The sequence below is a fragment of the Rhinopithecus roxellana genome, chromosome 14, assembly GCF_007565055.1.
Source record: "Rhinopithecus roxellana isolate Shanxi Qingling chromosome 14, ASM756505v1, whole genome shotgun sequence".
Taxonomy (NCBI): domain Eukaryota; kingdom Metazoa; phylum Chordata; class Mammalia; order Primates; family Cercopithecidae; genus Rhinopithecus; species Rhinopithecus roxellana.
Genome location: NC_044562.1, coordinates 75,748,077 through 75,767,878, shown reverse-complemented (window position 1 = coordinate 75,767,878; position 19,802 = coordinate 75,748,077). Strand labels below are relative to the sequence as shown.

General features: G+C 44.5%; 1 protein-coding gene and 1 long non-coding RNA gene across 4 annotated transcripts in view; one reads left to right on the top strand and one right to left on the bottom strand.

Annotated features, from left to right (window-relative positions):
* ITGA6 (integrin subunit alpha 6) overlaps nt 1-19,802 on the top strand; it is a 79,792-nt gene that overhangs the window by 17,781 nt on the left and 42,209 nt on the right. The window contains exon 1 of one of the 3 annotated variants that reach the window (XM_030916291.1): nt 17,801-17,905. The exons of the other annotated variants lie outside the window; for them this stretch is intronic. Coding sequence (XP_030772151.1) covers nt 17,850-17,905 — 56 coding nt within the window. The 5' untranslated portion in view covers nt 17,801-17,849. Of the gene's footprint in view, nt 1-17,800; nt 17,906-19,802 lie in introns of those variants that run through there. 3 annotated transcript variants of the gene reach the window in all.
* LOC115893196 lies at nt 1,135-18,676 on the bottom strand. The gene is made up of 3 exons (XR_004053157.1): nt 18,551-18,676; nt 17,649-18,090; nt 1,135-1,307 (listed from the first exon to the last, which is right to left on the bottom strand). It is a non-coding gene; the product is annotated as an uncharacterized LOC115893196 (long non-coding RNA).

Sequence of the window (19,802 nt, the reverse complement as noted above, 5' to 3'; positions counted from 1 at the left end):
TTTTGAGACAGAGTCTCGCTCTGTCGCCCAGGCTGGAGTGCAGTGGCCGGATCTCAGCTCACTGCAAGCTCCGCCTCCCGGGTTTACGCCATTCTCCTGCCTCAGCCTCCCGAGTAGCTGGGACTACAAGCGCCCGCCACCTCGCCCGGCTAGTTTTTTGTATTTTTAGTAGAGACGGGGTTTCACCATGTTGGCGAGGATGGTCTCGATCTCCTGACCTTGTGATCCGCCCGTCTCGGCCTCCCAAAGTGCTGGGATTACAGGCTTCAGCCACCGCGCCCAGCCCTTCTTCTTTTTTTTTTTTTAAAGAAAAGCCTGAAAACCTCTTTTGGTTTTTCTTTTTGCTTTGTCTTTGTCTTCCTGGCCTCTAAAAATCTGGGTAGCTGTTCTGAGATGTCGGGACCCAGGACTCGCTCTCTTGTTGCTCCACCATTGGAGCCTCAACCTCAAATTCAAGGTGGTGGCACCTACATTCCAGGCAGCTGCTGGAGAAAGGAACAAAGAACAGAGCCAAAGGCACATGCATGCTGTCTTCTAAGGAAAATATTGGAAGCAGCAGTGTGATGCTTTGTCACGCGTCCTGTTCAGCAGGACTGAGTTGTGTGGCACGTCCAGCTAAAGAGGGAGGTTTAGTTGAGTAGTATTTATTCAGGGTGGCCTTATGCCCAGCTAAAAAGTCTCTTACTGTGGGAAAGAGGAGAACTGATATTGGGTGACAGCCAGCACTTTCTGGCAGAGCTACTAAGCCTGTTGTTTCATTTATCTCATTTAGAAAATAAACTGTGACCATATTAATTTCCTTTTCAAAACATTGAAAAATTTGTATTTCCTAAACTATTGGAATAGTGAAATGGGTATGGCAACCCACCAGGTGTGAGCTCATTAAGACTACCTTTTCTCTTGTTTTTTATTGAAATTATTTTATTGAAAAACGATGAAAAAAAGTCGCTTTTTCCTTTGCAGATGAACTATTTGATAACAGCTTTTAGGAAGTGAATCTTAGTTTTTGAGTTAACACTGATAATATTTGTGCTTGGTACACTTGAAATATAAAAACCTGCTTGGTCACAACATGCTAGAATTTAAAATTATTAAAAGTGATGAATTAATGATAAAACTTTATTCCCATAACAGAAATTTGCTAAGCATCTACTATGTGCCAGGCACTGTGCAAAGGTCAGGGATAGAAATGGTGAGCTCACAGTCCGGTGTATACAGCTTCTTAGACTTGGTTTCTTGAAAGGAAAACTCACTAGAGTTTGGACTCCAAATCACAGATGTCATTTGGCGACTGATAAGTCGGGTATCTGGTAATTCAGAAGCACAGGAAATGATTAAATGCCACGTTTGACAAGATCTGGCAGCTGCTTTGTGAAACCAAAAGAACAGGATTGCTTGGAGACAATTATCAGAACTTGGGCTTTCATTTTTCCTTACTGCAGTAGATAGTGTTTTATTGTGGCTCTTTGAGAGATGTCTTACTGGTGTGAATTGCTTGGTCAGCTGAAAAACTTTTGACCTAATTTTATTTTTACTTTTTTTGAGACAGAGTCTCATTCCGTTGCCCAGGCTGGAGTGCAGTGGCACAGTCTTGGCTTACTGCAACCTCCACCACCCAGGTTCAAGCGATACTTGTGCCTTGGCCTCTGGAGAGCTGGGATTACAGGCGTGCACCAGGTTGGTCTCAAACTCCTGACCTCAAGTGATATCCCTGCCTGGGCCTTCCAAAGTGCTGGGATTATAGGTGTGAGGCACCACACCTAGCCACAGTTTATTTTTATTTATTTATTTTTTATTTTGTGAGATGGAGTCCCACTCTGTCAACCAGACTGGAGTGCAGTGGCGTGATCTCCGCCTCCCAAATTCAAGCTGTTCTCATGCCTCAGCCTCCTGAGTAGCTGGGATTACAGGCGCCCGCCACTATGTCCAGCTAATTTTTGTATTTTTAGTAGAGACAGGTTTTAACATGTTGACTAGGCTGGCCTCGAACTCCTAATCTCGATTCGCCCACCTCAGCCTACCAAAGTGCTAGGATTGCATATGTGAGTCACCACACCCAGCCCCAATTTTATTTTAAAATGAACTAGTTATGTATTTATTTCTGTACTTCATAAATTTGTGTTGAAGTGGAATTCTTAATCATTTTAAATTCAGGCAAGTTGCTTTTGAGATTTTTTATGTTGTTGCTGATGTTATTCTTTTGTCCTTGAGGTTATTGAAATTCTTATGTTGGGAGATTAGAAGCAAGTGTTGCTGGACCAAGGTCACACCAAAAATAGATCCTAGGGATAGAACCAGAATTCCAGAATTCTTTTCCTGTCTCCTCCTCCATTTTCCTGATCTGACGACTCTTATTAGCATTCCATTTAAATAGTTGAAATTGATGGTTGTGATTTCACATTTTTCCCTCTAGTACATGGTAAAGACTTTGAACTGAAGGAGTTGAAAGTTGTGAATGTTAAAAACACCTTCTGCTTTGGATGTTCCTTTATTGCGTGAACTCCCTTGTTCTTAATGAGACACACCCATTGTGAAGTGCACTGAGTCAGGTTAAGAACTAGAACCCTCAGGCTCAAATGTCCCATGAGCATCATATTCACTAGAAAATGGGTTTAGTTCTACATGCTCTTTCAAGGAGGCAGGAAAGAAGGCATCTTGGGAAATTTCGGGAAGGCCAGGATAAAATTGCTGGTCTTGTGCTCCAGTTAAAGGTAACAGGTATTCTTTGCCTTTAACTTGGCCTTTAGCACAGATCTCAAAGTACTTAATAGACGTTAATTATAACTGACCATGCTCTTGTACAGTAGATTTTTTTGAATGAGTAAACTGGGATGTAGTGATGTCATCAAATCAAGCAGCAAGGAGACTCGGTGTATGGTTTAGAGCAAGATCTGGGAGCCAGGGAGTGCTAGGCACAACTCCTGTTTTGTCACTTAGCAGCTGTGTGACCTTGGACAAGTTACTTGTCTTCTCAATTTGTGTCCATGTGTAAAATGGGTGGTGGCAATAGTGTCTCTTATACTGTTGTTTCTTATAGTGTCTCATAGTATTAGGCAGAGTACCCAATATGAGAGCATGGGAGATGATAGCTGTTGGGGCATTATTAACAATAATAGCTTGTTTGCCTCCTTTGACAGTAGGCTATGTTTGTGATTTCTTAGAAGGTTATTAGAAATCTAGTCTTTTGAATGTGAAGTTGTAGTTTATAGTCAAAAGAGAGCCTCAGCCTTTTAACCAACTTTCTGTGTATACATGAAAATTCCGGGCTAGATTTGTTCCACTGTGAATTTCAGATCATACTTGCCCAACTGGATTATCCAGTTAGTATAATTTAAAAATAGGGTTTGGTTTTTCTTCTCCAAACACCCTTAAGGTTACAAAAAAAGCAGGATCTGCTTCCTGCCCTCAAGGAGTTTATAGCCTAGTAAAGTAAAATTGGGAGAAGCACTTGCCCTTAGAGATGATATAACTTGAGTAGGAGTCTTGAAGGCAAATTCATAGGTAAAGGCTGGAGCTGGAGCTTGGTAATTGGTGGTGAGACAGTGTTTATGGGGTTGGGGGCAAGGTGGCAGGAAAATGTGAGCAAAGGCGTCAAAGTCCTTGTGTGCCTGGGAAGTGAGAGGAGGGCCAGCTCCTGGTGGATGGCCAGGGTGTGGCCAGATGGAGGAGGAGGGCTCCCAGTTGTAGTGGGAAGAATGCAGCACAGTGGGAAGGGCACTGGGCTGGAAGCCCTACCCATGTCAGGGAATGTCTGAGCCTTGGATTTTTATTTTCTAGAATGAAGATACTTGCCCCCCGATTGCTGAGATATTTGAATAAAAGTATATGTGAAGGACTTTGTAATTATAGAATGTCCTACAAATGTGAGTAGTTTGTTTGCTACTTTTTTGGCCAAGAAAAATAGTGGGATGCATGAATAATATATACCTAAGGTTGTATTCATCCCACTTATTGAATGCCAAGGATATACCAGGTATTGCTCTAGGGGTTGTATTCAGGGAACAGAAGAGTCCCCGTACCCATGGAGCTAACAGCATTCCAGGGGACGAAAGATGGACAGCTGATTTTCATGATCTCAGGTACTGATGAAGATTGTGAAAATTATTACATGGGGTAAATGTGGGAGTGATTTAGAGAGAGCTGGTAGCTAGGATGTTCAAGGAAGGGCCTCTGTGAGAAGGGGATGGTTGGCTGGGCACGGTAGTTCACGCCTATAATCCCAGCACTTTGGGAGGTTGGGAGTTTGAGACCAGCCTGACCAACATGGAGAAACCCTGTCTCTACTAAAAATACAAAATTAGCCAGGCATGGTGGCGCATGCCTGTAATTCAGGCTACTCGGGAGGCTGAGGCGGGAGAACTGCTTGAACTTAGGAGGCAGAGGTTGCGGTGAGCCGAGATCATGCCACTGCACTCCAGCCTGGGCAATGAGAGTGAAATTCCCTCTCCAAAAAACAAACAACAACAACAACAACAACAAAAAAAAAAAAAAAAAAAAAAAAAGAGAGAGAAGAGAGAGAGAGAGAAGGGGATGGTGGAGTTAGCCCTGAGGAATATGAAGGATGCAACCAGCGAAGATCTGAGTCAAGAGTGTTCGGAACCAAAGGAAGTGATTGCGGTGACTGTGAGATGGAAATGAGGCTGCTATATTCAAAGGACAGAAACAGAGTCAATGTGGCAGGAGTGCACACTTGAGGGGGTGCAGCTGGAGAGGCAGAGAAGGGGCCACTCACCATGGGCCTTGTAGAATGTGGCAGGAATTCAAATTTCATTCCATTGGCCATCGGAACCCACTGGAGGGCTATAAGCAGAGGAGTGATGTGATACGACCTGAGATGTGCAAAGAACAGCAGTTGCTCTGTGGAGGGTGGGCTGGGGTGGAACAAGAGTAGAAGCAAACCAGTTAGAATGATACTATAGTTGTTCAGGTACGACGTGATGGTGGCTGAGGCCGTTGTTTTAGGAGTTTGCAGGAGCTCAGAGCAGACAGTGAAAGTGGCCACTTTGCGGCAAAACACAAATGAAAGGGTTGATCGCAAACTGGATTAAAGTTAGCAGTGAGAAAGCTGGAAAGGAACTACTGAGAAGTGGGCAGAGTGAAATGTGGAGGATAGAGCCTGTAGACTTTATTGATGTGGGATGTAAGGGCAAGTGAAGAATCAGTGATGACTCCTAGGTTTCTGGCCTGAGCACCTGGGTAGATGGTGTACATTTAGTAAGATAGAGAAGTGGGCCGGGCATGGTGGCTCAAGCCTGTAATCCTAGCACTTTGGGAGGCTGAGGCAGGTGGATCACTTGAAGCCAGGAGTTTGAGACCAGCCTGGCCAATGTGGCGAAACCCCATCTCTACTAAATATATATATAGTATGTGTGTGTGTGTGTGTATAATATATACATGTATATTATTTATGTATTTATATATAAAATATATATTTATATATAATGTACATATATAAATGTATTTTGTATATATAAATATATATAGTGTGTGTGTATATATGTGTGTGTATATATATATACACACAAAAAATTAGCTGGATGTGGTGGTACATTCCTGTAATTCCAGCTTCTTGGGAGGCTGAGGCATGAGAATCACTTCAACCTGGGAGGCGGAGGTTGCAGTAAGCCAAGATTGCACCACTGCACTCCAGCCTGGGTGACAGAGCGAGACTGTCTCAAAAGAAAAAATTTTTAAATAAAGATATGGAAGGAGGCCAGACGTGGTGGTGTAATCCCAGCACTTTGGGAGGCCAAGGCAGGTAGATCAGTTGAGGTCAGGAGTTCAAGACAAGCCTGGCCAACATGGTGAAACCCTGTCTCTACTAAAAATACAAAAATTAGCCTGGCATGGTGGTGGGCACCTGTAATCCCAGCTATTCGGGAGACTGAGGCAGGAGAATTGCTTGAACGCAGGAGGCAGAGGTTGCAGTGAGCCGAGATTGCACCGTTGCACTTCAGCCTGGGCAACAGAGTGAGACTCTCTTAAAAAAAAAAAAAAAAAGATAGGGAATGCTTATGGCGAGCTTGGCTGGAGGAGAAGCTGAGTTCTATTTTGAATATATTAAGTACGAGATGTTAAGTGGAAATGTTTAGTAGGCAAATGAATATCTGAGTATGGAGTTCAGGAGAGGCTGGGGCTGAAAAGAGGTATTTTGAGAGTCATCAGTGAATGGATGGTGTTTCCAGCCCCAGGATGAGAGCATGCAGCTAGAGATGAGGAAAAGGTCTCAGATCGGATGGAGGAGAGGAGCAACCAGCAAGCTCGAGGAGAAATTGGCAAGTATCGACTGACTTACATCCTTCTACCTTGCTGTCCTTCCTCCCACTGTTTGGTCTCGTTCCCAGCTGAATCGAATTAGAGGGCCAAAAGTGAACTGGATGTGGGAAGTCACAGAGACACTTAGATCTCTCTGCTCTTAAATTGGAGCAATGAGCCCGCAGTTTAAATTTCTTGTTGGCCAGCTGTGGTGGCTAATGCCTATAATCCCAGCACTTTGGGAGGCCTAGAATTGCTTGAGCTCAGGAGTTTGATACCAGCCTGGGCAACATAGCCAAACTCCATCTCTACAAAAAGAAAAATTAGCCAGGTGTGGTGGCATGTGCCTGTAGTCCTAGCTACTAGGGAGGCTGAGGTGGGAAGATTGCTTAAGCCTGGGAGGTGGAGGTTGCAGTGAGCTGTGATCACACCACTGTACTCTAGCCTGGGTGACAGAACGCGATTACTCCCCCCCCAAAAAAAAATTATCGTGGGGGCAAGATAGGAATGATCATAGTGGATAGTTTCTAACCTTGAAGAATATACAGGCAATGGTACATTTTCGGTTAGGGGAAGAAAAAATTAGAAAGGGGTCTCTGCACGGTACCCTCCTAGTGTTACCGTTTGAAGTTCCAGCAGTGAAGAGGAGCCCCTGGTGTTTAATCTCACTGCTAACATTAATCAGGTTGGTGATCGACCCTTATATTTGTGTTTTGCCTCAAGGTGGCCACTTTCACTGTCTGCTCTGAGCTCCCGCAAACTCCTAATAATCCGAGGCACAGAGGGGAGCGGTGGTGTACTGTTCTGGTGTCTACTTTTATGATTCAAAAAATCTGTTCTTTTTGAAATCACATGGTACTTAAACATATGTATATTATCTTCTCTATCGTCTTTTCCTCCCTTCATTTTTACTTTGGTAATTTTACCTATTAAGATTGTGAAGGAACTTGACATTTTAGGGATTTCTTGTAGATGTTGTGATGAAATATGGTTTTGCAATTTGATTTAGAAAGAGGTGGAATATAGTCCATTTTCTTTCTCCGGCTTTCCTCAACCTTCCAGTTCTTTACAGGTGGTTCATTGCTTTGATTACCAGAGGCCTTAAATGCAGGCTGCATAGTTGATCATGTGACCTGTGAGGTTCCCTTTGAACCTTTGTCCCTATTTCTGTAAAATTAGGAGCTCAAATGAGATCAAGCTGGGCTTCCTTGGTCTCTTCCAGGGAATAGGGACTGGTGGGAGTCAATGGCAGCAAGTCTTGTCTAAAGGTGGGAGCAGCAACAGAGCAACACAGGAGGCAGGAAAGGACCAGGCTTCATTGATGGAGGTGAAGCTTGAGCTGAGATGTAGAGGGGATTGAGGGCTGGGCATGTGCTTTTTGGAGTATGGGCAGCATTTGCACAGTGTGGAAGTACAAACCAAAAGCCTGGTGGACCAGCTCCAGATGGTGACCCCATCAATAGGAATAGGGTGATTCTCCTGCATTTTCTCATCTATAAGTAGCCATGTGGAGAATCCAAAACCAGTTACCAACATTCAAAATTACTAGTGCTGTTAGTTCTGCAAGTGTAAAATTAGAAACAAAGTTCAAGCTTCATCTGCCAAGTTGAAGTTTCCTAAGCGTTCTCTCAAAACCCACATTAATGGGCTCATTTTGGTGTTTGTAACCTGGTGAGTTCCAGATAAGGGCATTTGCGTTAACTAAAGTTGCCTTTTGAAACCCCTCAGCCCTAGCTTTGGTTTCTCAAATGTGTGGGTATTTGGAGTAAACTGCTGTATGGCTAAGCTGTTAGTAAGCATTCGATTTTGAGAGCCCTGTTTCCTCTGCAGCTCTTACAAATGTATTAATTACCCAGTAGGAATTGCTGGAAATTAGAACCACTGCCTCCTCTAATAAGTCTAGTTAAGGCAGGGAGGTGTGCCCAGAAACAGCACAGGGCAGAGCAGTCACTTAGCAGGGAGCTCAGGAAATGTTTGCTGAATGAAAAGAGTGGAGAAGTGAAAGGTCGTGTTCTCAGCCTGGCAGCTGGCATTTCTGTGTCACTTTTACTCAAAGATTTTCAGACAAAACTTTTTGTTTAAAACAATGCTGCTTTAATTATAATCTAACTCTTACACAATTGTTTTTTAAAAAATCACAATACGGGGCTTGGTATAGTCACTCATGCCTGTAATCCCAGCACTTTGGGAGACCGAGGCAGGAGGATCGCTTAAGCTCAGGAGTTCGAGACCAGCCTGGGCAACACTGTAGAACCCCGTCTCTACTAAAAATACAAAAAATTAGCCAGGTGTGGTGGCACACGCCTGTAGGCCCAGCTGCTTGGGCTGAGGTGGGAGGATTGCTCCAGCCCAGGAGGTGGTTGCAGTGAGACATGATTACTCACTGCCCTCCAGCCTGGGCAACAGAGAAAACCCTGTCTCAAAAGGAAAATCACAGTACACATGGAATACAAAGGTTTTTTGTTTTTGTTTTTAAGAACTAGAGCCTTTGAAGAAGCATGTGGCTTGCTGGTATTGGGCTGAAGGATGATTGCGTGAGGCCCATCTGGATAATCCAAGATACTTTCCTGGGCAGGGGCATTGACAGGGATATTCCCTACTTTCTTCCACCTTTAGAGGGTCTACTTTAGAAATGGTTTAATGTTTCTCCAAGTTTTAAGTCTGCTGTGTTGAAATTATTAAAACTGGAGTTTGTCTTTTAATTGTGTAAATTACTTGGCTTGTTCATTACAAATACCCCATTGAATGTCCTTTAAGTGCTAGACACTGAGCTGGATGCTAGGTGATGCAACAGTAACCAGGATAGGTGTGGCCCCTGCCCCTATGGAGCTGACCTTCTTAGGGAGGGAGAGGGACAGTGAGTATGTGATCTCACACATAGTCGTATAATCACTAACTGTGGCCATTGCTGTGCAGGAAAGGCAAATGATAATTAGAAGAGGTGGGACCTGATCTAGCCTGGAAAGTGTGGGAAGGTTTTTTTTTTTTTGAGACAGAGTCTTACTGTGTTGCCCAGGCTAGAGTGCAGTGATGCCATCTCAGCTTACTGCAACCTCTGCCTCCTGGGTTCAAGTGAATCTCCTGGCTCAACCTCCCAAGTAGCTGGGACTACAGGTGTGCGCCACCATGCCCAGCTCATTTTTGTATTTTTAGTAGAGATGGGGCTTCACCATGTTGGCCAGGATGGTCTCAATCTCCTGACCGCATGATCCGCCCGCCTCGGGGAAGGTTTTTAAGCAGAGACATGAAGGGGTGAGTAGGAGGATGCCTGGAGGAGAGAAGAAACTGTGCAAAGGTCCTGAGCCAGGAGAGTGCTGGTGGTTGGAGGGGTGTGAAAGAAGCCCAGTGCAGTTCAAGGGTAGAGCGTGATGGGGAGAGGGTTAACCCAGAACGTGCCCTTTGGAAATACTTAACCTGAAATACTTTTACGTAAGCCTTCGTTAGGATCTGAGTTCTTGGTGTCTGAGCACAACTGAATGTGAATAAAAGGCTATTTGGATTTCCTGCTGTGGACAGCAGGATGCTGTTCACAAAGAAGTCTATGTCCTGACCCTCCAGACCTGCTGCTACATTAGGTTAAATGGCAAAGGGAAGTTAGGTTGCAGAAGGAATCAAGGTTGCTCATCAACTGATGTTAAAATCAGGGAAGTATCCTGGATTATCCAAATGGGCCCAGGGATTCTTGTAATGTGGAAGAGGGAGACTTGAAGATGCTCACCTGCTGGCTTTATGAAAGAAGGAACCATGAGTCAGGTGAAGTTTTCCTGTTGGGCTCTAGGCTTAGTACCTGAGTGACGAAGTAATCTGTACAACAAACCCCTGTGACACGAGTTTTGCTATATAACCTGCATGTGTACCCCTGAACCAAAAAAAAAAAAAAGGCTGGAAAGGGCAGGGAAACAGATCCTCCCCTAGAACCTTCAGGAAAGAATACAGCCCAGTGAGACCTGGGTTGGCCCTTGGCCTTAAGGAACTGTGATATAGATAAGATGAAGGCTATTATAGTATATATAATATATATTATTATATATAAGGCTATTTTAATATATATATAATAAGATAAGATGAAGGCTATTATAATAACTGTGTTTTAAGCCACTAAGTTTGCGGCCATTTGTTACAGCAGCAATAGAAAACATTCTGCCTACCCAACTCAAAGTCTCATTGCATAGGTGGGTGTTACCACCAAGTCACTTGGCAGTGACGACCTTTGGTGCTTGCTTTGCCGCTCACGGAGCAGTGGAGAGTGGCTCTTACTAATCACACCTCCAGGTAAATATTGCTCAGTAAATACTTATTGAGGGCCTGCCGCGTGCCAGACCCTGCTCTCCCAGCTTGGGATAACTTCTGGGTGAAAACAGTACGATGTGTGCCCTCACCAACTTTCATTCAGATGCTTCTCAGCCCTGCCCCATGCAGAAGGGCCAGCAAGAGTGTGAATTTCACGTCCAGACACCAATCCTGACTGCGGCTGCTGCTAAACAGTTGTGAATAGCAGTGACTTTTCCCTGAAAAAGAAGTCCCTTCCTTAACTACTTATAGGAAAACATATACTGAAATAGTGTCCTTCCACATTATTTTGAAATGATTCTTTGGGACTGATAAAATGGGACAAACTGAATACAATATTTGCTGAAGCATAGCTCATTACTGCTGGATAGAACTTGTGAGTACAGAGTTCTCGGATGTCTTTTTAGATCTCCAAGTCAGTCACCAAAATAAGGAAAATAGTTTTTTCATAACTTAAAGTACACACACACACCAACATACATATAGGCTAGAAAGCCTGATATGAGGTGTTAGTCTGGTAGATTGATTTCTTGTTCAAAGGGAGAAGAGTTTACAGAGGCAGAGGCACAGGTTTTGGATAAACACACAAACAAGCTTTAACACCGCCTCTGCTTTTTTTTTTTTTATTACCAGGTAGAGAAGGGGGACCCTTAACTAAAGAGAAGAGAGTAAACACTGAGCAGTTAAGGCAGCCTACCAGGTTTGCTGAGGGCAGCCAGGACGAGGTAGAGGGTGTGGCCATTCCCTGTCAATCACTGGCCCATAGAGAGCAGGCACTTCCCCCTGTAGCCAGAGGAGGGACAGTACTTCTGTCAGTGGATACCTGCAGGGTCAAGCTTCCAGAAAGGAGAAAGACTCCTTTAAGGGCAGTGAGCTTTGACCAGATGAGCTTACCCTCAGGTATCCTGATCATGTGGAGACTGGCCATATGGCTTCCCAGACCAAAATATTTCACCTGTGCCTGTGAAACCATACCAGGGCCAGATGCAGCCACACTGTTGAGATTTGAAGCGTGGTGCTATTGAATTCAAGCTGCTGCATCAGTCAGTTTCTTTGCCAGCTTTCGATCCGAGGCTAGGGTGACCATATCATTCATCTTCCAAACTAGGACACTTTTAGTGAAAGGGAGTGGAGTGAACGTTCAGTTTTGAGACAACAGGTATGACCCAGGACTCTCCTGGGGAAACCTGGACATATGACCAGCCTAGCTAAGGCTAGAAGCGTTAACCATTCCATAGGATGGTCTGATGACCCAACATGGCTCAGTACAACATAGCCTGTGTGTGGGAGGGCCTCAGCACCCCCAGGAAGACAGGGATTGTCCCAGGTGCCCTTGCTAGCATACATACCCATAGCATAGACAGCTCTCTGATACAGGGGTCTAGAATAGTGTTTTCTTAATAATCTAAATACAAAGCAAGATTTTTTACCCCAAAATTATTCCCCTTGTATTTGAACATCACAAAATTGTTCTCTTATGAGAGCTGCCCTTCTGACTACTTTATTTTGGAATGACACAGTCATCTCTTCTAAACACCTCAGCTTCATCTAAAAGGACCTCAATCCATTTTAATTGTGGACGCTGATAGAGGTTAACTTTGGTTTTAAATAAAAATAAATAATTTAAAGAAGGAGGCAGGCTGCTGTAGTGGCTCACACCTATAATCCCAGCACTTTGGGAGGTTGAGGTGGGCAGATCACTTGAGGTCACAAGTTTGAGACCAGCCTGGCCAACATGGTAAAACCCCATTTCTACTAAAAATACAAAAATTAGTCAGACATGGTGGCAGGTACCTGTAATCCCAGTTACTCAGGAGGCTGAAGCAGGAGAATCAATTGAACCTGGGAGGTGGAGGTTGCAGTGATCCGAGATCGTACCACTGCACTTCAGCCTGGGTGACAGAACAAGATTGTTTCCCAAAAAAAAAAAAAAGAGGCAAAGAAATTTAGCTCATTCAGTACTCATTCCTCAGGATTTAACATCGTAATTGCAAGTACTGGATGTTACAAACTTTAAAACATCCTGGAAATGTTCTGGAAACTCGGTTAGGCATTGCTCTCTGGATGAAGTAATGTCAAAGAACAGTTTGATTAAAATTGCTTGATGAAATACAAATAAAATTATTTTTAAATGAATGTTAAGTATGTGTGACTTTAAATGTTTGCATAAATTTAAATGATCAAATGTCAGTTGACTTTCATCTGCATTCATAAAGCTTAAATATACATGCTAGCCAAAAAAAAAGTTTGGAATGTTTTTACCCGATATATTCGCTTATTTAGGCATACACAGTATTTGAGGAGTGGTAGTCATGATAAGAGAGATGTTGTGGTAACAGCTGGGGAAAGGCATTCCTGTTCAAACTGGGGGAAACTAGGCTGGGTTGAAAATCTGATGCCTGCAAGAAATGATTGTATTTTAACTTGTGATTCTAGATGACAAACTAGGTATATGGGTTTGCTTCCTGGCTCCTCAAGGCTCCCTAATAGTTAAGAGAATACGAAGAAGCAGAAAGCAGTTGGGATCTGGGCTTATGACCTTACCTTATTCCCCTTAGCAGGGGAAGGAGCTGAGTCTAGAGTTCATCATGTGCCCCTCCCCTACCCCCCAACCAAGAGTGATCAAGCAAAGCAGGGACTAGGAGAGAGGAGTGGGTCTGGAGGTAAAGGACCATACAGGGGACCACGGAGACCAGGTGGTTCCTTACCTCTCTCTGGAGTAAGGGCTGCTGGCACTTAACACCCTGGCTGTGGGAAAATACCAAACCCATAGCACTTTTTAGCACTTTTTGGGGGCGGGGAGATAGGGGAATGTTGACATGTACATGTTTTACAAAGCTTAAATTGCTTACAATGCACAAAAATAAAGAATGAATTCTTTTTTTTTTTTTTTTTTAAAGACAGTCTCTCTGTCACTCAGGCTGGAGTGCAGTAGTGCAATCTCAGCTCCTGAAACCTCCGTCTCCGGGGTGCAAGCAATTTTCATGTCTCAGCCTCCCGAATAGCTGGGATTACGTGAGCCACTGTACCCGGCCAAGAAGGAATTCTTTATAGGAGTAGATAAGGCCAAGTCATGACACTAAAAATAACCCCCAAAACTAGGGCTTCTAGGGTGAATGCTGGGACTCCAAGAATTCAGCTGTCCTCATTCTGGCATTTGAAGAGTAGTTTGCAGTCTGACAGCTAGCTGGCTACCCACAACAGCCTAAAGCGAATCCCTGGAGTCAGCAGCCCCACCCAGGACTCCCTTTCAGAATTCCTGCTCAGAGTGAGATCGAGCCAGAAATGGACCTTTTTATACAACATCAAAACAAAAGAGAACAGGGATTATCAGGCATGTGATGAGAGCTAGCAGCATAAAAGGCAGTGGTCGAAGTAAACCAACAGAAAAACTACAACAAACAGATGATCCAGGAACACAAAGAACTGTAGGAAAACTTCTAGGCAAAATACTTAGAATTTTCGGAACATGTTAAACCCACAGAATGAGATTAGGATCTGTTATGTAAAAGGCACAATGAGAACAAAGAGCTCTTGAAGACTGCAAATGTGATTGCTGAAATTAAAAATTTCAGTATGAATACCAGAAAATAGAGTTGAAAAATCTCAGAACCACAGAGAAGGAGGGAAAATGAGAGAAAGGGTAGATTAACCCAGGAAGTTCACCACCTGACTAGTTAACAGATGTTCCAGAAAGAGGACAGAAAACATAAGGAATGAAACGATCCACACACACAATAAAAAGTTTCTGGGAAATTCATGTTCTAAGTCTGCGGAGTGAAAGAAGTCACACATAGGCTCACTGTCATGCTATTCAGAATGCCTTGGGTGAAGTAGAGAACGTAAAAGTCACCCTCTGGAGCATGGTGGTTCACGCACTTTGGGAGGCTGAGGTAGGCAGATCCCTTGAGGCCAGGAATCCAAGACCAGCCTGGTCAACATGGCAAAACCCCATCTCGAATAAAAGTACAAAAATCACCCGGGCATGATGGCGCATGCCTGTAGTCCCAGCTACTGGGGTGGCTGAGACATGAGAAGCACTTGAACCCGGGAGGTGGAGGTTGCAGCGAGCTGAGATCATGCCACTGCACTCCAGCCTGGGCGACAGAGGGAGACCCTGTCTCAAAAAAAAAAAAAAAAAAAAAGTTATCCTTTTGAGAATCAGACTAACACCAGAATTTCCACTGGCAAAACTGGATACTAGAATTAATTACAGCAGTGCTATCAAGTGTCTGAAGAAAATGTTTTTCAACCTGGAGTTCTATACCCAAACTATCAATCAAGAGTGAGAGCAGCATAAAGACATTTTTGTATATGCAGTCACTCAGTTTACCTGTCATATGCTGTTAGGACAATATTTAAGAAAGTAATTCAAACAAAGGGGAACATCAGATCCCAGATCAAATCCAGTCACCCCAGGATAGCCGTGAAGGGCTGTTCCAGCATGATCCTGTGTAGCAGACCCGGCAGAGAATTAGGTCTACGTTGCAGCAGAAGGGTCCAGGGGCTCTGAGAAGGGAGTGTGAGCCAAGATGAGATCCTGATTTACTGTGGGTATGGCTTGGGAGCTCAGAGAAGATTGAGGCTTGGATAAAGGTGAACGATACAAGAAAAAAGAAAGGCAATGAGAAAAGCCAAGGAAAGCAAGAGTCATGGTCCAAATGTGAAGTACATAAAGCAATTGATAGAATGTAAGAATAGCAAGTCTGTTTGACCTTAATGCTAAGAACAGTTTCCTTTGAGGCCAAGGGCTTTTTTTTTTGTTTGTTTGTTTTTTTTTTTTTTGAGACGGAGTCTCGCTCTGTCGCCCAGGCTGGAGTGCAGTGGCCGGATCTCAGCTCACTGCAAGCTCCGCCTCCCGGGTTTACGCCATTCTCCTGCCTCAGCCTCCCGAGTAACTGGAACTACAGGCGCCCGCCACATCGCCCGGCTAGTTTTTTTGTATTTTTTTAGTAGAGACGGGGTTTCACCGTGTTAGCCAGGATGGTCTCGATCTCCTGACCTCGTGATCCACCCGTCTCGGCCTCCCAAAGTGCTGGGATTACAGGCTTGAGCCACCGCGCCCGGCCGAGGCCAAGGGCTTCTGATACTGCTGCCAGACAGAAAAAGGAAAATCTAAATACAGTTTGGTTCAGCACTGAATAATATTTATTTGGCTATGTAAAAGAATAGATGACTGAATTGTGGTTAAAAGACAAAATGTGAGTGGTAATAGGTCCTGTAAGTGTAAAGGTGTAGCTGGTAAATGGCAAGACATGGAGAAACTAACAGGAAAGTTTGGAAGGAAGAATCCAAGTGCTGATAGCTTTGTCTCAGTAACTAGGGAATCAAGATTTTTGTCAAAAGTTGAAGGGAAAATAGAGGTTTAAATCTTCAAAACTCAGAGTAGCAAATAGAGGAACTAAATCTAGTTATTAAACATAGGATGGGAAGTGGCAAGCAGTTTGTTCTTTCCTTTTCATATTATGGGGCCAACAGTAATTGCCTAAAGCTGATAAATCAATACATATATAATAATCCAGAATTATGGAGAAGTAAATCCAGAATGAGAAGAGGTTTATCCAGAGTGTGGGGCTTAGGATGAGTTTGGAATCTGTTGCTTTCTACCATTAAGTCGTTTATTTTTGATTTCCTATCATTTGTACTTATTACTTAAGCAAAAATTAAATCCTGAGTTTGAAAATGGGTTAAATGTAGAGGTGACACAATTGCCACAGTATTTCTACTTTCTAACTTTTTAGGTCTTAATTTGGACAAACTAAAAGGCTGTGTTTTAAATTAAGCAATAATAGTGTTCTTGTTCTAATGGTGCAATATTTCATGTTTCCTCTGACCAGCTTGCATAGCTAGGGGCAGAATCTTTAATCCTTGAGGAAATGAATTACTGCCAAAGACAGTGAAGCAAAGCTGCCATTGTCCTTGGAGTTTTAAAAGTGTCCCAGTGTTTAGAACTTTTGAAGTATTTTTGCAAAAGTATACCAGCTCTCTTTGGGGGAGAATTTGAATATGTGAAACAGGGGTGTGGCTTACTTGAAGAATTTTGAAATAACCTTGTGTTCATAGCATGATAGTGAGTCCTGAGTCTTTGTGCCCAGAGCTCTGATTATACTCCAAAGACCTGAATTTATATCATATCCCCAGTTACTGTTATATCATTAGATTTTTACATTCCATTTTAGAATTTCAATGTTTATTTTTTATCTTTAAAGATGATATTGTGGTTTTGAGTTTTGCCTTTTAAGTGTGGGTTTCTGATGTGTTGAAATCCCAAGGCAGTTTTTATTTCAGTGCAGCTTTAAAATTCAGTGGAGGTCATTGTCCACTGGCCGGTTGTGAAATGATCTTAGTTCACACCCAGATTCTTGCCCTGTGTTTAGTTTTTCTTGCCTTGACTGGATATGGGAATAGACCTCTTAGGTTCTGCTCTGTTGATTTCCACCACTTCCCTACAAAGGCCCTAACTCATATCCCTTGGTCCCTGTCACTCTGAAGGTCGAGTTGTCACATAGCTCTTACTTCCTTCATACGTACTGGGACGGTCAGTAATGAGTGCTGCCGCTGCCCTGGTCCTAGGAGTTGCTGCAAGCATCCTGGTGGTGCCCAGAGAGTACCTGCTTTTCACACTGAACCATCTGGGTGGCCTGGGTCCAGTTTTTGGCGTATAAGGGCCTTGGAGGGAAAGGGAAGAAAGCTGGAATTTGAGCATAAATTGGATTTTGTGTGGGCTGAGGGTCTTCCTAGGTGTAGACTGTCCCTCCTGGACCTGTACCCACTCTGCTAGCTCAGGAGCCAACCGTGTCCTGAACAGCGTAGACCAGCACCCAGACCCTAAATGACCTAGATTAGGAAGTAGATAGGTTGTTCTCTGCTGTCATTGTTTGGACACAGCTCTATTTACCTTATTTATTGTTCCTGCTCCGCATAGCCTCAGCTAATGGGCTGTATTCTGCTGCCTTTAAGGCTGGTTCCAGGCAGAATTTAAGAGCCATTGCTTGTTTCCTGAACCAGGGAGTACAGCTTTACCTTGAAGATGAAGGCACCTCCAGTTGCAGAATGTGGTTGGGGTTACTGTGTTCTCTCATCAAGGTGTAGCTTTACCTTACCTTTCGATGATGGGTTCTGCCACCTTATCACGGTGGGTCGCAGGAGACCGGGTGCAACCGGAGCAGGGGCGCCCTCTGCTGCTGGGTGTCCGCTCTTCTTCCCACAGCCGCCCAGGGGATTTGTGAGGGGCAGTGGAACACCCCTGCTTCCTCCATCCCCTGCAGGATCACCCCAGGTGGAGGAAGGACAGTGCCAGGACCATGTGGAGGCAAAGCCTGCCCAGAAGCAGTGCAACAGCTAAAGTTATTCTCCGTGGGTACGTTTCTCTTGTTGTTTGCAGGTCTCTTCTCGAATCTGTTGTCCTTTTCTCCAAACCACCCTGCTGCCCCCATCCTTCCGTGTGGTCTGCTGTCATCTGCAGTAGCCACTGCATGTAAGACACGAAGACCTCTTCTGCAAGAGCTTGGTGTGGGCATTTGTGAAATTTCGTCACCACACCCCCTGTAACCAGCCAACAAATTCGAGTTAAATGCCTGTTCTTTGTCCCACACATATTAGTTACAGAGAGTGGAGAACAAGTAGCAGATAGTGGCTGGGGGAAGCCAGCCCACTCCGAGGGACTGGGCATGTGAATGGGACAACATCCACAGCTTTTTTTAAACCACAGGACACCCAAAAGCAGCTGTACGCTGCAGGGCATGGCAGGCTGCAGAAGCCTGGGTCTCAGGGCCTCTGACCCTTCGTCCTTTAGCGCTGCTGACCAGGCTGCCGATCCTCGACCCCTTCTTGTCACCCCATCGTGTGCTTCTCCCTTTCCGCTGGCTCCTTCCCTTTCAGCCTTTGCATGTGCTGTGCTCCTTACCTGGCCACCTCCAGCCCCACTGTCATCTCTTAGTGACATCCTCCCTTCCTCTCCAGTAGGTGCTGGTGCCCACAGCACTCTGTTCCGTCCTCTCATTACCTCTAGCTCCCTGTGATTTCATGACGTCATGACCTGTTCGCGGATCAGGCTTCCCCAGGCCAGAGATTGAGGAGTGGGGGCAATTCCTTATTCATCCTAGGAGGCTCTTCATCAGTGTTTGTTGAGTGAATACGTGAACGAATGTGGGAATGGGGTAAACAGGAAATAAGCCCTGTGTCTGTCTTAGGTAGCTTAGTAGCCACCTTGGATGTGGGTGAGAAGAGGAAGTGGTTAGAGAAGACACAGCGTTAAGACACTGGGACTCCTGTGCTGCTTTTTCTAAGGCTTCTCTTTGCTGGTGGTTACCTTTACAGGAAATCTCTTACCCAGCCTTCACCCAACTGCAATAATGTTTTCCTTCCTTTCCTCTACTTATCTCTATTATCTTAACTTTATCAACATTATCAACATACAGAACAGTTTTGATTGTGATGTTTTATTTGTGTAAGTTTTGCCCTTTCAAACTAGGTTGTAAACTTGAAATCCTGGGTTTTACTTCCTAAGCAGCTTTGTAAAGAAATGGAGACAACATTGCACCAAGTTATTTTTGTCATGGCCACCCCACTAGCTGTGAGATCTTGGGGGAGGAGTAATTAAACTCCTCAAGGTCTCTGTTTCTTTATCTGTAAAATTGGAGGACTGGTCTCTCTCAGGGGCTTCCAGTGTGAAAAAGTCCTGGGGTTCTGGGCCTCTGATCCTGGCACCCCACTTATCCCTTCCAGCGCCCACCACATGACTTCACCTCTGCCATCTGCCAAGTACAGTAATTGAACACATTCACCTCATAGTCTGGGTCAGTTCACCTCCCAGGTACTTGTTTGTTGGTGTTCCTGGGATCAGGGACATCACTGGAATAGGTGTGGGGCAGACCTGTGGGAACCCTGTGGCCCCAGCCTTGCCTCTGTCCTCTGTCAAGAAGGTTCAGGCACCAAGGACACTGCTCCAGTTCTGTGTGTCAGTTCTGTACCTTGGTATGTGCTGTTTTGTTCCTTCAAATGTAGGGTGAGTTTGGAGGTGGAGGCTGACTCTGACTGTCCAGGGATCTGGGAAGAAGGACAGTGCTGGGGCTATGTGTTCTCCATGAGCCACTCCTCCTTCTGTGTCTAGGCATCATCTGGCCCCCTTCCCTGCCCTCCTGCTTTCCAGGTACACTTGCCTCCCATGGCACCTGCTGCATGATACTGGTTTGAAAAAGAAATGTTGAATCCTTTATTGGAATGATTCCTTTATTGGAACCCAACAGGCATGAGGG